Source organism: Coenobita brevimanus, chromosome 43 (genome assembly GCF_032717465.1).
Source record: "Coenobita brevimanus isolate Jiangsu-jjx chromosome 43, ASM3271746v2, whole genome shotgun sequence".
Classification (NCBI taxonomy): domain Eukaryota; kingdom Metazoa; phylum Arthropoda; class Malacostraca; order Decapoda; family Coenobitidae; genus Coenobita; species Coenobita brevimanus.
Window position 1 is genome coordinate 29,400,658 of NC_136996.1, and position 16,761 is coordinate 29,417,418.

The window sequence follows — 16,761 nt, forward strand, 5'->3', positions numbered from 1 at the left end:
ACACACACACACAATCTACGCAATTTTCTTTCCCCAGCCAAATCACCTTGTCCCTCTCTATTCAATTCGACCCGACTCCATCTCTCCCTCTCATTTCTCTCTCATCTCCTTCAAATATTGCTCTCATCTCCCTGTCTTTTCCCCCTCATTTTTTTCTCAAGCCTCCCACCCACATCATCTCCCAGCTGTCATGTTCCAACCCAACACGTCTCCATTTCACCTCTCCCTCATTTTCATCCCAGCCAGTTTATCTCCCTCTCATCCCTCTCAATTTCCTGTTTTTCTGTCATTTCCCCCTCATTTTTTCCCTCAAGCCTCCCACCCAAATCATCGCCCCAGCCATCATGTCCCAACCCAGCCCGTACCTTCCACCTTTGCCTCTCCTTCTCATGCCAGCCAGATCATCCCTTTCTCGTCCCTCTCATTTCACTCATCCTTCCAGTCAGTTCACGTCCCTCTCCAAGCCCCTACTGCACCCCTCGTTACAGCCGAAGCAGACAGAAATCCAGCAAGTACAGGCAGACACGAAAAAATCACCCCGTAATGAGGGTGATCAAAGGAGATGTATACTATGACCCCGGGCGGTCATTAGGCCAACCTTGTTTGCCCCGAAATTTTTGGTTGCAGGCATTTGGCGTCTGTGAAAATTTTGAGGTGAAAGGGAAGGGTTGCAGTTAAGTCTACAGTAGTTCGCATCTGGAATATCCTAGGTGAAGCCGGTCAGACTCATAGATAAAGTTGGTTTTGCTCTTGTCTCCCATCACAAAGCAGGTCGATTTGGGATCTGGATTTAACGCTGACAACAATGGCGGGTCGTGTTGTAGGGGAAGCAAAAAAGACCATCATAGACCGGCATTCTCGTCGGTTAAGGAAGCTCTTTAACATCTCTTCGTAAGCGATTTATTTTGCTTATATTTTAAAATGTGTTTTGTGTTGCTTAAATCATTCTAATACCACCATATTTTGCATAAGTTACAGTAGGTTCGAAATGATACTCACCAGCTGGCTCCAAAAATAAATCGCTGAGGAAGAGGTGCTAGGGAGCCCCCTTACAGAACGAGAATACGGGCAAATTAATTCAGTATTTTTTCTAACAGTATAGAGGGGACTAATGGCCGGAAGCCCGCAAGATGGTTTCTCCTAGAAAAATACGAAGTAAATTGAATGAAAAATATACTTGAAAAATGAAATAATACTTCCTTTTCGGACAGTCTCTCCAGAACTGATGAAAGTCGTCTGGAGATCAATTATTAACAAAAATAGAAATGTCGTCATCGTAGCGAAGGGATTAAGCACTTCAGTACGATTACGTACTTTTATTTTGTTCATCATATAATCAGACGATCATCCACAACATAGGAAAGATCTTGATGTGATCCATGGCTTATCTGGACGTGAACGCGGTGGACTGCAGGCTGACTTTACCTCTCTCAGACAATCCACCATTCCCCTTTCAGAGGGAAGACAGGAGGTAAAAGGGACGTCTGCATATCGGGGCAGCAGAACTGTCGGTGAACTGTGTCGAACTGTGTCCACGCGTATCAAACCGGGATAAACAGGGTTCAACCGTGCCAACCCGGGATGATTCTTGTCGAGCCATGTCAACCAGAGATGAACCGTGTCAACTCAGTATGAATCTTGCCATCCCAGAGTGAACTTTATGGAACCTTAGTAACCCGTGATGAACCGTGTCAGACCATGGCAAAGTGTCAACGCGGGATGAACCGTACCGAACCGTGTCAACCCTGGATGAACCGTCTCGAACCGGGCTGCGAACACCTGTGGCCAAAGTACACACACACACCTCGGATATTGATTGGAGTCGAGGGTCGGGCGGGGCCAAACGGGGCGGGGTGAAGTGGGGTGGGGAGGAAGAGAGAGAAGAGGGAGGAGTGGGAGGAGGGGGCTGAGAGAAGGAGAGGACGAAAGGTTAGATGCTGGGAAGAGAGGGGTAAGGCGAAGGGGGAAAGAAGGCGATTAGGTGGTGGGAGTAGAGAGGAGAGAAAGAAAGAAAGTAGACACTGGCAGGCGAGAGGAAAGAGGAAGATGGGAGAAGCGAGGAGGAGAGATGCCGGGGTGAGTTAAAAAAAAAGGGAGAGAGAAGGGGAGAAAGAAGGGGTAGATGCTGAGGGAGAAAGGGAAGGGCGAGGGAAGAATGTGTGGAGAGAGGAGAGCAATGGAAGCAGGAAAGGGTAGATGTTGGAGGAGAGGAGGAAGAGGGAGGGGAGACGAGGGGAGATGTTGGGAGGAGAGATAAGGTGGCGTAGGAAGGGGTTAATCCTGATGATTGGGGATAGGGGGGAAGAGGGGGAAAAGGGAGAGGACTGGGGAAGGTTTGCTATCCTACCTCCTCCTCCTCCTCCTCCCCATTCAAACCTCTCTCTCTCTCTCTCTCTCTCTCTCTCTCTCTCTCTCTCTCTCTCTTGCTATCACTCATTTGCTTCCTCTCACACTCCACTGCTCCTCATCCCCTTTCTCTTCCCCAGACAGACCATTACTTCCTCTCTCCGTTTTCTGTTTTTCTCACATTCTCCCCACTACCCCAGCCCCTCTCTCCCTCTCTCTCACTCTCTCTCTTTCTCTTTCTCTCTCCCTCTCTCTTTCTCTCTCCCTCTCTCTGGGCCGTGCGAGCTAAATATAGACTACTGGATCAAGCTGAAGGGATGGGAGGGCGGCCAGGGGGAAAACGCTCTCATTGACACACACCTGAATACACACACACACACACACACACACACACACACACACACACACACACACACACACACACACACACACACACACACACACACACACACACACACACACACACACACACACACACACACACACACACACACACACACACACACACACACACACACACACACACACACACACACACACACACACACAGTCTCTCTCTCTCTCTCTCTCTCAGCCTGTTTCATACCAGAAGTATACAAGCCCTCGCCAATCAGTGTAAACAGACTTTTGTTGGCGTGCTTTTGTTTGACTGCCTGTGTTTGTGTTTGTGTTTGTTTGGTTGTGTGTTTGTGTGGGGTGAAGGAGGGACCGAGAATGGAGAGAGAGAGAGAGAGAGAGGGTAATGAATTGCTGATGAGGAAGGGGAGATGGAGGAGGAGAGGAGGAGCTAGAAGAGGGGAAGTAGGAACTAGGCGGAGGAGGAGGAAGGAGGAGGAGGAGGAGGAGGAGATGGAGGAGGAAAATGGAACAGAGGAGCTAGATAAAGGAGGTGGAGGAGGGAGACAGACTAGATTTATGAGGAAGAAAGGAAGTGGAAGAGGAAGAGAGGACCTGAAGGGAGAAGATGGAGGAGATGATGGAGAAAGACGGGTGGAAGATGAATTTGGGATGTGGAGATGAGGACGGGAAAGAGGAAGTGAGGGAAGATGTAGGAGGAAGACAGGATATGAGAGAGAGAGAGAAAAAGAGAGAGAGAGAGAGAGAGAGAGAGGGAGAGAGTACGAGGGGAGAAAAATACAGTACCGGTAATTGAGGATAATGAGGAGAGTGGAGGGCAAAAAAAAAGTGAGAGGTAAAAGAGAGAGACTTGAGATTAAAAGAAAAGAGGGAGGGTGCTTAGTGAGTCGAAGACGGATTAGAGAGAGAGAGAGAGAGAGGGGGGGGGGATCAAATCCAAGCGTGCGTGTTATCAGGGCAACACAAACCCTTTCCTTCCTACTCTTCCGTCCCCCGCCTCTTTACGGACACCGAATTTCACGGTTACTATTTTTCTGTTTTATTATTTCTTTTTTCCTTTTACCACCTTTATTTATCTTTGGAGGATCTTTCCGAATTGAAGGGATAAAATATACCTTGCTTTCTCGTTTAATAAGGAGGCCCCCTAGCACCTCTTCCTCGGCGATTAATTTTTGAGTACAACTGGTATCATTTTGTACCTTACTTACGCAGATTAGGGCGATATTAGAATGATTTAAGCAACACAAAATGACAATAGTAAAGTATAATAAACAAAATAATTCGCTTAGGAAGAGGTGTTAGGGTCCTCATCGACCCGCTCTGCTTCAATTAATCTTCCCTAAACAGCAGATAGTCGGCGTTAAGTAAGAAGAATATATGACAAATTACCTCACTGTCTTGAGGAGTTAAGTGGAAATTTAGTCACATCTTTTTCACTAACCCTTGATATATGTAACTGGAATAATAATAATAATAATAATAATAATAATAATAATAATAATACAGTAATAATAACAATAATAATAATGATACCAAAGTTACTATAGGTCTTATCAGTGGGATCCAAGTTGAATTTAACCCCTTCAGCCTGCGTATGATTTTTTTTTTTCTCACTACAATCAGATGTCTTTGTATACCAGAGAAGAGACACTTTGTGGTGAAGAGATTTATGTAGACTCTATGTAACCCCACCAGTCCCTAAAAATTTCTCGTGAGCCGCGAAAAATTGTGGTGAGGTAGCAAGCATGAGATAGAATAGACGCCATTGTACTGAAGGGTTAATCCATGGATTTAGAGAAAGCGTATGATAGAATTGATAGGGAGGCTTTGTGGACTGTTTTAAGATTGTATGGACTTGATGGTAGGTTACTAAAAGGGGTGAAAAGTTCTTATGTAAATAGTAGAGCGTGTGTAAGAGTGGGAAATGCTGTGAGTGGTTGGTTTCCCGTGAGAGTGGGGCTGCGACAGGGATGTGTGATGTCGCCTTGGTTGTTTAATATTTACATGAATGGTGTTGTAAGGGAGGTGAATGCAAGAGTTTTAGGTGGTCTGAGTCTGGTAAATGTTGATGGAGGAGAGTGGAATCTGAAGCAGCTGCTGTTTGCAGATGATACTGCACTGGTGACTGATTCAGATGAGAGATTGAGACAGTTGGTAGAGGAGTTTGGAAGGGTGTGTGAAAGGAGGAAATTGAAAGTAAATGAGAATAAGAGTAAAGTGATGAAGTGTACGAGGTTGATAGATGGTAGGGGGATGAATATAGTTTTGAATGGTGAGTTGCTTGAGGAGGTAGATTGTTTTAAATATCTAGGGTCACATTTTGTTGTGGATGGAAGAATAGATGCAGAAGTGAAGTTTAGAATAAATGAAGTAGGAAAGGTGCTGGGAGGAATGAAAAAAATGTTTAAATGTCGTTCGCTTAGAATGGATGTAAAGAGAAGGCTGTATGAGGGTGTTGTGGTACCGACTGCATTATATGGGGCTGAAACATGGAATGTGGGTGTAGCAGAGAGGAAAAGTTTGAATGTAATGGAGATGAGATGTCTGAGGAGTATGTGTGGAGTGACGCGTATGGATCGAGTGCGAAATGATGAAGTGCGAAGGAGAACTGGAGTTGTTCGGGAGATGGCTGGTAGAGTTGAGCAGAGGGTGTTGCAATGGTTTGGGCATATGGAGAGATTGGATAATGAACGATTGGTGAAAAAGATAACTAGATCTGATGTGAGAGGTGTAAGGCTGAGAGGGAGACCACGAATAGGATGGATGGACAGTGTGAAGAGAGCGCTGGATGCGAGAGGGATGTCTGTTGAGCAAGGAAGAGTGGCTGTGCGTGACAGAAATAAATGGAGAGAAATTGTGAATGAATAAGTGATGACGCAGCCCTGAGGGGATATTCTTCCGCATTTGGTCTGATCAGCTAGTCAGGTCAGGTGCGGGTAAGGGGATGGGTCTGTTATGATGTGGCAGGGGTAAACCAGTTCTGCTGTCGGGCCCTGCTGCGGATGTCACTGATTGCATTGCGCAGTTGACCCTTGTGCGGTGTGATGCGGTGAGGATCTGTCCGTTCTCCCCTTTGGGGTTAAGATGCGAATGAATGTGTTTGAATGGATGAGTAAATGGAGAGTGAGTCGTCCTGTCTCGGCTACCTCCCTTTCCTTGGGGGAAGCAGCCTAGGTATATAGATAGATAGATAGATAGAAGTGAAAGGGGTTGGTGGATAGCGCGCCTCCTATCGCTGTCATTCTTATAGTCGGGAAGCTTTTATATTCAAGGATTAGCGTTCCAAATTAACTCGTTTTCGAAAGTAACTAAAATTGTTTGTTGATAAAACCACGGTTATAGATGAAGGATTCTTTCTCTCTCTCTCTCTCTCTCTCTCTCTCTCTCTCTCTCTCTCAGATGTACCCAGCAGTAGGAAGGAATTATACTACCTCTCTCGCATCCATCATGGCTCCTCTCATTGCAGCCTCTTTCATTTTAGTACCCCCTTAGCCAGAGTCACTTCCTCCTCTCTCCCAGCCCCACCTCCTTACTCCCCCTCATTCACCCGCCCCCACGTAACCTCCCTCTCTCTCTCTGACTCCTCTTGCCCCCCCCCTCACAAACCTTCCTCACCCCCCCTACCCCATCTGTCTCATTACTCCTAACTACCCTCACTCGCTTTCCCATTTGTCTCCCTCACTTCCCCCATTATTCTTCCTTCCCCACTACTTCCCTCTCATTCCCCTATCCGACAAGGCACTCTCTCGCTTCCCCTCTCCCACTCCCCTCCCTTTCACTTCCCCTATCCCACTCCACTCCTTCGCTTCCCCATCCCCACTACCTCTCAAACTTCCCCTTCCCCACTACCTCTCTCTCTCTCTCTCTCTCACTTCCCCTCTCCCACTCCCCTCCCTTTCGCTTCCTGTATACCACGCCACTCCGTCACTTCCCCCTCCCCACTACACCCCTCTCGCTTCCTCTTCCCCACTCCTACCCTCTCACTTCTCCTGTCCCTCTCCCCTTCCTCTCATTTCTCATTCCCCACTCCATACCTCTCACTTCCCCTTCTCATATACTTTTCTCTTCGTCATCTTCTTTTCTCTCCACCATCCTTGTTTTCTCTCCACCATCCACGTTTCTCTCCACCATCTATTTTTCCCTCCACTGTCCATTTTTTTCTCCATCATCCACTTTTCTCTCCACCATCTTCTTTTCTCTCCACCATCTACTTTTCTCTCCTCCATCTACTTTTCTCTCCTCCATCTACTTTTCTCTCCACTGTCCATTTCTCTCCACTATCTACCTTTCTCTCCACCATCCACTTTTCTCTCCATCATCTACTTTTCTCTCCACCATCTTCTTTTCTATCCACCCAGTAAATCCCTAATCCTACCGTCTCTAGAGGATTGGATTTAGCTGAGGGGGAGATTTTATGAAATGGAAGAATTGAATTTAAGCTTCACTAACCCCTTCGCTACTTTCACGTCCGCGATCAGTGAATGAAATTAAATCCATCACTGGGATTATTTACTCTCAGGTTTCATTCTTGCTGCATCCAGACGATTTAATTCCTCTTCTGAAGCCCCTGTGTTGAAGGGATTAATGGAAGACTACATCTAATCCCTGTAATCCCTCCCCTCTCCCAAACGTCTCTCAGCTGAATTAAATCGTCTGGAGGTTGGAGGAATAAGGTATAAATTCCATCACCGAACTGAAGAAGAATGTATAAAAAAAGGAAAAAAAAAAAAGGCATCACTATACTGAAAAGGGGAAGGATGGAAAATTTTGAGGGAATGGGCACTGAGATGAAAGTGACAGAAAGAGAGAGTGAGGGGAAGTGAAGGGAAGTGAAGGGAAGTATTCAGTGCATTAGTCAGAGGGGAAAAGGAGAGGGGAAAGGGGTGGCGTGGGTTTTAAGTGTTTGTTTATCTTTTTTCTATTCAGTTTGTATGTTGGTCATGTTTTCAGTTTCTCTCTCTCTCTCTCTCTCTCTCTCTCTCTCTCTCTCTCTCCTTCTGCCTTCATTTTTCTTCCTCCTTTCTCCCGCACTCCACCTGAGCTCGGGGTATTTATCAAGATCTCCTTTTTCCATTCTTTCTTCTCGTCTTTCTTTCTTCTCTCACCTTTCTCGTTTTTCCTATCTCTCATCTCCCCATCTCCCTTCTCTCTCCATCTCTTCTCTCTCTCCATCACTCCCCTCTCCCCATCTCTCCTTTCTCCCCATCCAACTTCTCTCCTTATTTCTCTCCTCCTCATCTCTCTTCTCTCGCCCTTTCTCTTTTCTCCTATCTCTCTTCTCCCCATCTGTTTTCCTCATCTCTCTTCCCGTCCCATCTCTCTTCTCTCCTCATCTCGCTTATCTCCTCTCTTCTTTTTATATTCCTCTCCCCTCACCTCTCTTTATTCCCTTCTATTACCAGCCTCCTTTCTGCCTTCTCTCCATTTTCTCTTCCTTTATTCAGCTTAGGAAGGATTTTTTCTAAGATGGAAGGGACGTATAAAGAGTTCATTAATGCTTTTACCTGCAGAGCCTCTGTGCTGATATTAGGAAGAATAAATAAAAAAATATATAAACTGAAAAAGAAAGAAACACAGAAATGATCTTAAAGAGGTTAATCTGTACTAAGACCACTTTCCTCTCCTCACAAGACGATTAACTTCTTGTAATGGCCTTTTTAATGACCTCTTCTCCCCTCTCTTCATTTACTCTCTTCTTCCCTCTCTTCTTTTACTCTAATCCTTCCTGCTTTTCTTTCACTGTAATCTTTTCTTCCCTTCTTTCACTGTAATCCTTCCCTCGCTTCTTTCACTGTAATCCTCCCCTTTCTTCTTTCACTGTAATCCCACCTTCTTAGCTTTAACTGTAATCCTTTCCTCTCATCTTTCACTGTAATCCTTCCATCACATCTTTCGCTAATCCTTCCCTCTTTTCTTTCGCTGTAATCTCTTCCTCTTATCTTTGATTTTAAACCTTCTCTCTTATCTTTCATTTCTCTGTAATCCCCACTCACTTAAGGATTTGCGTCACTAGCTTCCAACCAGGGCAGTAATCCCAAGTGAGGAGTCTCCTGAATAAAATAATCTGCAGCTTTAGTCTATTTATTTTAACTTGATCCCATGGCAGCTTATTTCACGTAGCTTAGTGGCAGAAAAAGACAGTGCTACGGCTCTACACACTTTCCGTAGCACTTCATCGTGAGTAGTATCATATTCCACTGTTAATCTGCTGTCACAACTCAGCAGTCAAGATGGAGAGATGGCAATTTTAGGCCAAGATGAAGTGAACAGAGTATAGAAAAAATAACCATGTGGGATATGACATTTAATGAGAAAATGAGCGAAATATATCTGTAACCCTTTTTGTCATGAGTCACCATTAAGTGTATTGTCTGGCAGTTCTGTATAATGAAATAAGGAAGGAAATTATAACCCTTCAAATTCAAAGTTTTTTTGTGTGTTCAACTCTGGACATAGACTTCACAGCCCGTTCCCTATGGCCCAGTAAACTTCCTGCGTACCTCCATATTCCAACAGTAGGACGTGAGATGGAAAGGGTGAAGGGTGCTTAGAAGGTCCAGAATATTTGGTTTTACGAAGGCATGAAGGCCCGTATTCTCATCGGTTAAGTAAGCTCCCCAACACCTTCTCCTAAGCAAGTTATTTTGCTTGTTACACCTTACTGTCCAGCTCCGCGTTTCATAAATAATTCTAATATCTCCGTACTCTGCATATATAACGTACACAAAGGATAATAACCAGCCATATCCAGAAATAAATCGCCAGGGAAGAGATGCTAGGGAGCCCCCTTACCCGACGAGAATACGAACCCAGGTCTGTATTATGTAACCTATTAAATTCAGCTGCCCTTGTAAATCCCTTCCTCTACAAGGTCAACTGCATCACCATGGCGGAGGGATGTCTTGGCTGCCTCGTATTTACAACGGATTTTGCATTTACAGCGAATTTTGTATTTACAACGGATTTTGCATTAATAACGGATTTTGCATTTACAATGGATTTTGCGTTTACAGCGGATTTTTTTTTTATTTTCCATATAAAATGTCCCCTTCAACCACCCTTCAATCCAGTATTTTTTTTTTTTTTTTTTTTTTTTTTTTACCACCAGGCGATTTTATTCAGATAAGGAGAACAGCTTAATAGTAAAGGAGGTCAATAAAAGCTGCGTATACTGTATACCTTTGTAGTTTAGATTTTTGTCTGCCTGTCGAGAGCGAGGACTAAATTGATTTAGTGGCTTTGAGAGGTTAATATGATTGCTTTTATTGCAGGAATGTTTGTTTTGCAAAAATATACTGATAAATCGCCTTTTATTTTTTATTTATTTTTTGTTTAGTGTCGCGTGACTAAAAAATGAAACTGCATGCACACTCGAATAGTTTGAATATAACCTTGTATCAATTCTATATTTTATTTTTCAGCGTCAGCAAAAAAGTGGTGTTACAGGGTGTGGGTTGTTAAAAATTGTAAGATATTTTTCATTTACACAAGACCAGTTTAGAGCAGTTAGAATAATGTCCATGGATTTCCATTTTATCCCCTTCACCACGATGATGTGTTACAGTAGTTTGTCCTTTTTTCTTCTAGACAAATTAATTCAACATTGGAAAGAGCTCTCGTAGTGTAAGAGTTAACGAAGTCCATGTCTGACTCCACCAGTTCGATAAGCCTTCTCTGACCCTAATAAAGTCGCCCAGAGATGACAAGAATGAAATATAAAAGCGCTGTCCTAGTGATATTGTTAATCCCTTCAGCAAAATGACTTATGTGTACAGAATGTGAAGAATTGAGACAAGCACAAATATCTCAGTGTGGCTTTTCTGTGTTAAAATAAAAAGAACCCTTGTATCCTCTGTTTATTTTCCTCTTCTGGCTTTCTGTATGTCTGAACGCTTTATGTTATCCCAGATCATCACCCGCTCCCCATCTCTTTCCCCTTCCTTGAGTGGTGCAAGAGTTCCGGGTCTGTGTAGTCTGTGTATAATCTCTACTTAATCCGCTAGGTCTGTGTATCCATATTACTTGAAGGAGCTCTTCTATATCTCTTTCCTTTCCCCATATCAGTCTCTAATAAACACTTAACTCCAAGGAACTCTTCTGTATCTCTTTCCTTTCATCGTATCATTCCCTTCTCAGCGCCTCCCCTCTCTCCCCCCACAGTGGTGCAACAGGGACCCTCGCTGCAAGAAGCTGCAATTGACGGACCTGCTGGTGGCGCCGGTGCAACACATCATGAAGGTTCCGCTGATCCTGAGGGACATCGAGGCCCGGACGGAGGAGCCGCAGGAGAGGGCCGTCGTCAGGGAGATCATTGAGGCGGAGGAGCACTCTCTTAGTAAGTCCCTAGGAGGCGATGAAGTAGGTCCAAAGAGTATGCTCTGAATCACAGTACTTGTAATTTTCTTTGAAGTAGGTCCAAAGAGCCTGCTGTGAATTGAATTATTATTTTTTTTAATCTGCTTTATCAGTGCTTCTGTTCTTCATTATGTTAATATTTTGACGACGTGTTAACTCTTTAATATATCTGTTGTAGGCGCTGACTTAGGAGACTATATGAAGGTTATATTTATTCACCTTTTTCATCAATAATATACAATAGCTCATTCTTGTCTTCTAATCTTATAAATTTCTAGTATTATTATTTCCAAAATTCCAGGCAATTTCTTAGTATCTTCTAAACATTTCCCCTGAACGCATTTTATTTATTTATTTTTTTTGTCTTCCACCCTGGCAGTAGACTTTATAGTCCATTCTCTAAGGCCCAGCACTTCTCCTACATGCCACACACCTTCATATGTCACCATTTCGGCATTAATACCCACTGTCCATATTAACCGCATGCTAGGACTCTAACTAAAGGACTGATGTTATAGTGTTAGCAGGGGTGTTTGTATATGTTGGTGAGTCTGGAGGAAAATCAGTAAAGACTATTTTCTGCCTCAGTCTAGGATCGAACTCACGTCCTTTCAGAAGTAAGTAACCCATTTGACCACTGGTTTTCCTATCATCTCATCTCTTAACCCACTGAGCTCGAGAACATCATTTTCATTCTACTCTTGCCATCTCCTGACGATTTTATTCAACTTATATTAACCTCTTTAGATGGGAGAGGTTAGATGGAACCTTATAACTCAGCACTACAAGAAGCCCATCTTGAGCTGAACAAAATCGTCTGGAAGCAAGAAAAATAAATTAGAGGAGCGGCACCTGGATTTGTTGTTAATTGTTTTTGTTGCCTAGTGTTTCTCTTAACCCTGAGTCCATGGGAAATTAACCAGTGATGAGTAAACTTGTTATGCACGAGCCAGAGTAAAATGGGTGAGTAAAATGAATGAGTAAAGTGAATGAGCAGAATGAATGAGTAAAATGGAAGGGTCAAATGAGTCGACAACCGAATTTTAAAGAGTAACTGCTTCACTGAAATGACGTATTTTCATTTATTCTTGTGATTTCCAGACAGTTTTACGATCCTGAAGATATTTTTCAAACTTGGGGGGCGGGGGGGGGTAGATAAAGTTTCCATTAAGTCTTCCATTACAAGACGTCGCCTCAATGTTAAGGAACGTCGTCTGATAGGGAGAATAAAATTTTGAGTACATCGTCATATCGAAAAGGTTCATTGTTTCGCCTTTGCTTCGCCACTATCCCTAGCAGTTCCTTCTAAGCAAATAATTCTCTCCGTTATACCCTCTTCCTAACCGATTTATTTTCTTATTACACCTTATTACTCCTTCCCGTGCCATATAAATCCTTCCATCATGGCTATACTTTGCATAAATAACGTACAATAGGAAATTAACCAGCCACATCCAAAAATAAATTGCTAAAAAATTGAGGTGCTAGGGAACTTCCATAACCAACAAGAATACGAGCCAAGGCCAGACGATTTATAGGAGTGACAGAAGATTAAAAATTGTAGTACGGGATAATATTTTGACACAAAAATGCAGAGTATTTAGGTCAGGCAGAGTAATTACGGAACCACTCAGAGCAACGGAAAGTCGATAAATTCTGACAACTCTGCATTTTGGTACGGTGATTTTCATATAATTTCACATTAACACATTTTGCATCAGTAACTGAATGAACGATATTACGGTACACTATGGAAAATGAATACGCTGAGCAATGCATGTTATATACGAATTCTATTATAGTAACGAGAATGGGATATAGTCATACAGTTCTAGCTAGTATTTTACATTTTTGTTATTCTGGCCAGTTTGCATCAGTAACAGTTACTATTACTGAACACTGTGGAAAATAAGTTAGTGATGAAGAGGCGTTCTGTACAAAATCTCTTAAAGTAACGAGAGCAGGACACAATGAAAACACCATAGCCCTCCGGAGAGAAGCGTAGTGCCCCCCTCCCCCTGCCAACAATAGCCTGGTAGTCTTTGTTATCGGGACAGTGGTAGAGATAAGTAGAGATAAGCAGCTGTAGCCGCATCCTCGCCCCTCTCTGATAAGCGGGAAGTGGGTGGAGACTGTGGTAAGGTATTTCTCAGTTTTACCCTTTCGTATGGTGGCGCATATTTTTTAACAGCGGCTCCTCTTCCTATTTATGCAAATATCCCTCAGCCCCCTCACCCATATTTAAAACAAATAAGTGAAAAAATAAAATGAAAAGCTGCGTGTCACATCCGCCGATTATGGACGACCTTTATTAATGGAAACCTGTTATGGAAGGATTTAGCACATTAGTATCGTTTTATTTATCCACAGAGCTTCGGAAAATAAGCTGGTTAAGGACGAATGTTTTCTCCCAGTTAAGATGTTCGACCTGTAGATGATTAGATGGGATGGTTAGGGTGAGATAGGTGATTAAGATATGGAGGTAAAACTGTTAATACCCCTAGGTTCCTCTGTCTCACCCTTCACTAAATATAATGCTATGGCCTTGTCTGGAATTGTAAACTTGGGTTGCCTCGATCGTGGACGGGTTGTTCGTACCAGCGCGAGTATACGGTATATATATATATATGTGTGTGTGTGTGTGTGTGTGTGTGTGTGTGTGTGTGTGTGTGTGTGTGTGTGTGTGTGTGCGTGCGTGCTCGCGCGCTTATCTTCCAGAGTGAGGTAATAGATAATGTCAGTAGCACTAGAAGCATTTTATTAAAACTACTGATTGTGATAAGACAGAATAATACAGGATGTATATGACTGATCTGATTATGTTTTTTTTTATATACATGCTTCAGAACTGTGTACAGCGTTATAAATTATTATAATTATATTCAGGATTATAATTATGATTAGTCCAACAAGAAAATTAGAAATATGCTAATGGTCTGAAATATTGATAAGATTTAGTAAAAATCTTCTAAAAATCTGTTTCTAACTGAAATAAATATTGGTGATTATGAAGGTAATTGTACAGCCCACTTAAGGAATATTATATAAACCACAATTGGACAAGACCTGGCATCACCGTGAAGGGCCTATCCTTTAATATTAAATTTATTTGTATATTCACTGCGATGGAGCTTAGTTTATTCACGTTACCTTCAGACAATATTACTCATGAACGACCTGTGATATTAAGGGGTTTGTGGGAGCGATACCTAACTCCCCCGCTTTAAAAAGTCTCTCCTACCGTATGGCCTTTATTTCGAAAAGTCTCGTACCCAACTCCTCCTCTTCAAAATTCTCCCTTAGTAAAATAAAAGCCTGAGAAGATGCAAAGACAGAGATGAATAGAACTCCATTGATTTTCTATTCCAAAAGGGAGATTTTTATATTCGTTCGTTTATTTTCTTTTTTCCATTTTTTTTTCGCGTGGGTATAGTGGAAAATAGACGCCAAAAATAATTAGCAGTAGGTTCATTTCAGCCTGTTAATTAGGGTCTATAAATCAAACGCGTCTTTGTTGGGCTCGGGTGAGGTGGGCGGTGGTGTGGCGTGGGAAGAGGAGTCGTTATTGAGTAGGGACAGATGGCTTTGACTGGAAAACGACTATTTAATACGACCACCAGATGCGACCACCCAATACTTCTTTATGTGGGAAGAACAGCTAAGATGCGAGACTAAGATGAAGGGAAGGGTAGTGGTGGTGAATCGTGGGAAGAAGGTCGTTCCTGAGTAGGGACAGAGGGATGACTTAAATGAACGGTAATATGGAATATCCTCTGTAGAGACTTTGAATCTCACTATGTACTTCTTGTGTACTGTTGAGGACTCGTGGTTATTCTTCCATCCATCCATCCATCATCCAATCCTACATTGCCCCATGAGAAGCGTAGAAGCCCGGGGCTAGGCAGTTGGTCCCGACATTTGAGAGTGACCAGCCTCACTCATCTCTGAGTGGCATTAGATGAGCAATCAACCCCAACCACCCCTTGGATATAAACCTTCACCGGCTCAATCCGATTGGAGTGCAATATTTACCCACTAAACCACCAGGCGCCGTGGTTATTCTTGCTACTTATAATTCTGTTTCTTAAGGTGGCATACGGAGAAAAATGATGACACAGAAGAGAGATTTCGTAATACATATTCCTAAGCAATTTATTCTACACATTACTCTTCGGTATTCTCCTTTATGTTGGAAATTATGTCTAAACTAAAACTACATAGATAACACCAAAGAAGTCATAGATTACACCAAAGAAGTTGTGATATGCCAGATAAATCGCTAAGGAAGACGTGTAATAAAACATGCTATAGATGACACACAAGAGAATGTGTATATGTAGTGTGCAAAATAAATCGCTAAGGAAGACGTGCTACGAAGCCTCATGTGCTGCTTAGAAACGGACTCAAAGCTCATGATCATACTGTCTTTAGAGAGGCGCAGCTCCGTCCATAACCCTGGCTAAGATGGAACTTGTAGCGCTCTGAACGGCCGACATAACTTCCTCTGACGAATTGGACTGGGTGATCCGGTCGGCACTTTCCTCCAGCAGCTGTTCCCAGTAATCCACCTGCTGCCACTTCTGCAGGGCGAGGTTCTTCATGGACTGTATCCCCTGCAGCAGCTTCTGTTCCTCGTGCATTTTCAGTTGCAGTTGCTCCATAGTGACTTGGTGCTCCCTCATGCTTTGGTCGCACTGAGTCACGATCCTCCTCAGCTGCTCACGGAAGGCCTCCAGCGTGTTGACTCGAGAGGTGAGGTACGCCGAGTGACTCAGCTTCATGTGACTCACGGCATCCTTGGCGGAGATTACGTGGCAGCCGCTCTGGGGGAGGTGACGCTTCCTTAAACATCTGTCACAAGCCCACTGCTCACACTCGATGCAGTATTTGCTCAACAGCTTCCCATGTCGCCTACACACACCCACGCCGGGACGAGGACCAGATTCGTGAGAGAAGTCTACCCTGTCCTCACCCACACCTGAGGATGGAAAATCAGCCACCTGTTGCTCAGTGGGGTCTGGCATCATCACCTCTGTACCTGCAGCTTCTGAGATTTCACCAGATTCAAGTTTTACGGTGACTGCCTGTGAAGAAGCAGCTTCATAGTTCGTTTCTTTTGCATGTGAAGAATCGTCAGCATTTTCCTTTGCTTGATGGTCGTATTCAGTGTTTTGTGAGCCGGCTGAAATTAAAGAATCCTGATCATGTGACTTTCTCGTTTCTTGCACTTTCTCTTTCCCCTCGTCACCATTGCTCTCGGTTGATCCATGCTTGCCTGGATCACTTTCATGAATGGCTGAAGAAGGTGGACGTTGGTTCTTCTCTTCCTTAGTGGCTGTCATATTAGACCGTGCAGGATCCAATTTATTAGATGACGGCGACACTGATCGATGGCCCGGTGGAGAAGTGTCTGTGGTGGTTCTCAGCTGGGAGCGAGCCTTTCGTAGTTCCAGGCCCATATCTTTTTCCTCTTCCTTTTTGCGAGTTTCTTGATGATGCTTCCTGTACCATCTTGGTCTTAAGTGCAAGTGATGGTGATGATGGTGAGAGGCGTCTTTCGCTTCCTTAGCATCTTCAGTCTTCTCCTTCGTCTCCTTCTCCTTCCTCTCCTTTTCCTTCGTCTCCTTTATTTCCTTCTCCTTCTTCACCTCCTTGTCCTTCTTCTCTTTCTCCTCCTTTTCTTTCGTCTCCTTGTCCTTCTCC

At 43.5% G+C, this 16,761-nt stretch overlaps 1 protein-coding gene across 3 annotated transcripts in view; it reads left to right on the plus strand.

The window, feature by feature from the left end:
• LOC145397755 (uncharacterized) overlaps nt 1–16,761 on the plus strand; it is a 602,404-nt gene that overhangs the window by 558,621 nt on the left and 27,022 nt on the right. For all 3 annotated transcript variants that reach the window (XM_080270779.1, XM_080270777.1, XM_080270778.1), the window contains exon 12: nt 10,864–11,038. In XM_080270779.1, the coding sequence (XP_080126905.1) occupies nt 10,864–11,038 (175 nt within the window). The remainder of the gene's footprint in view (nt 1–10,863; nt 11,039–16,761) is intronic.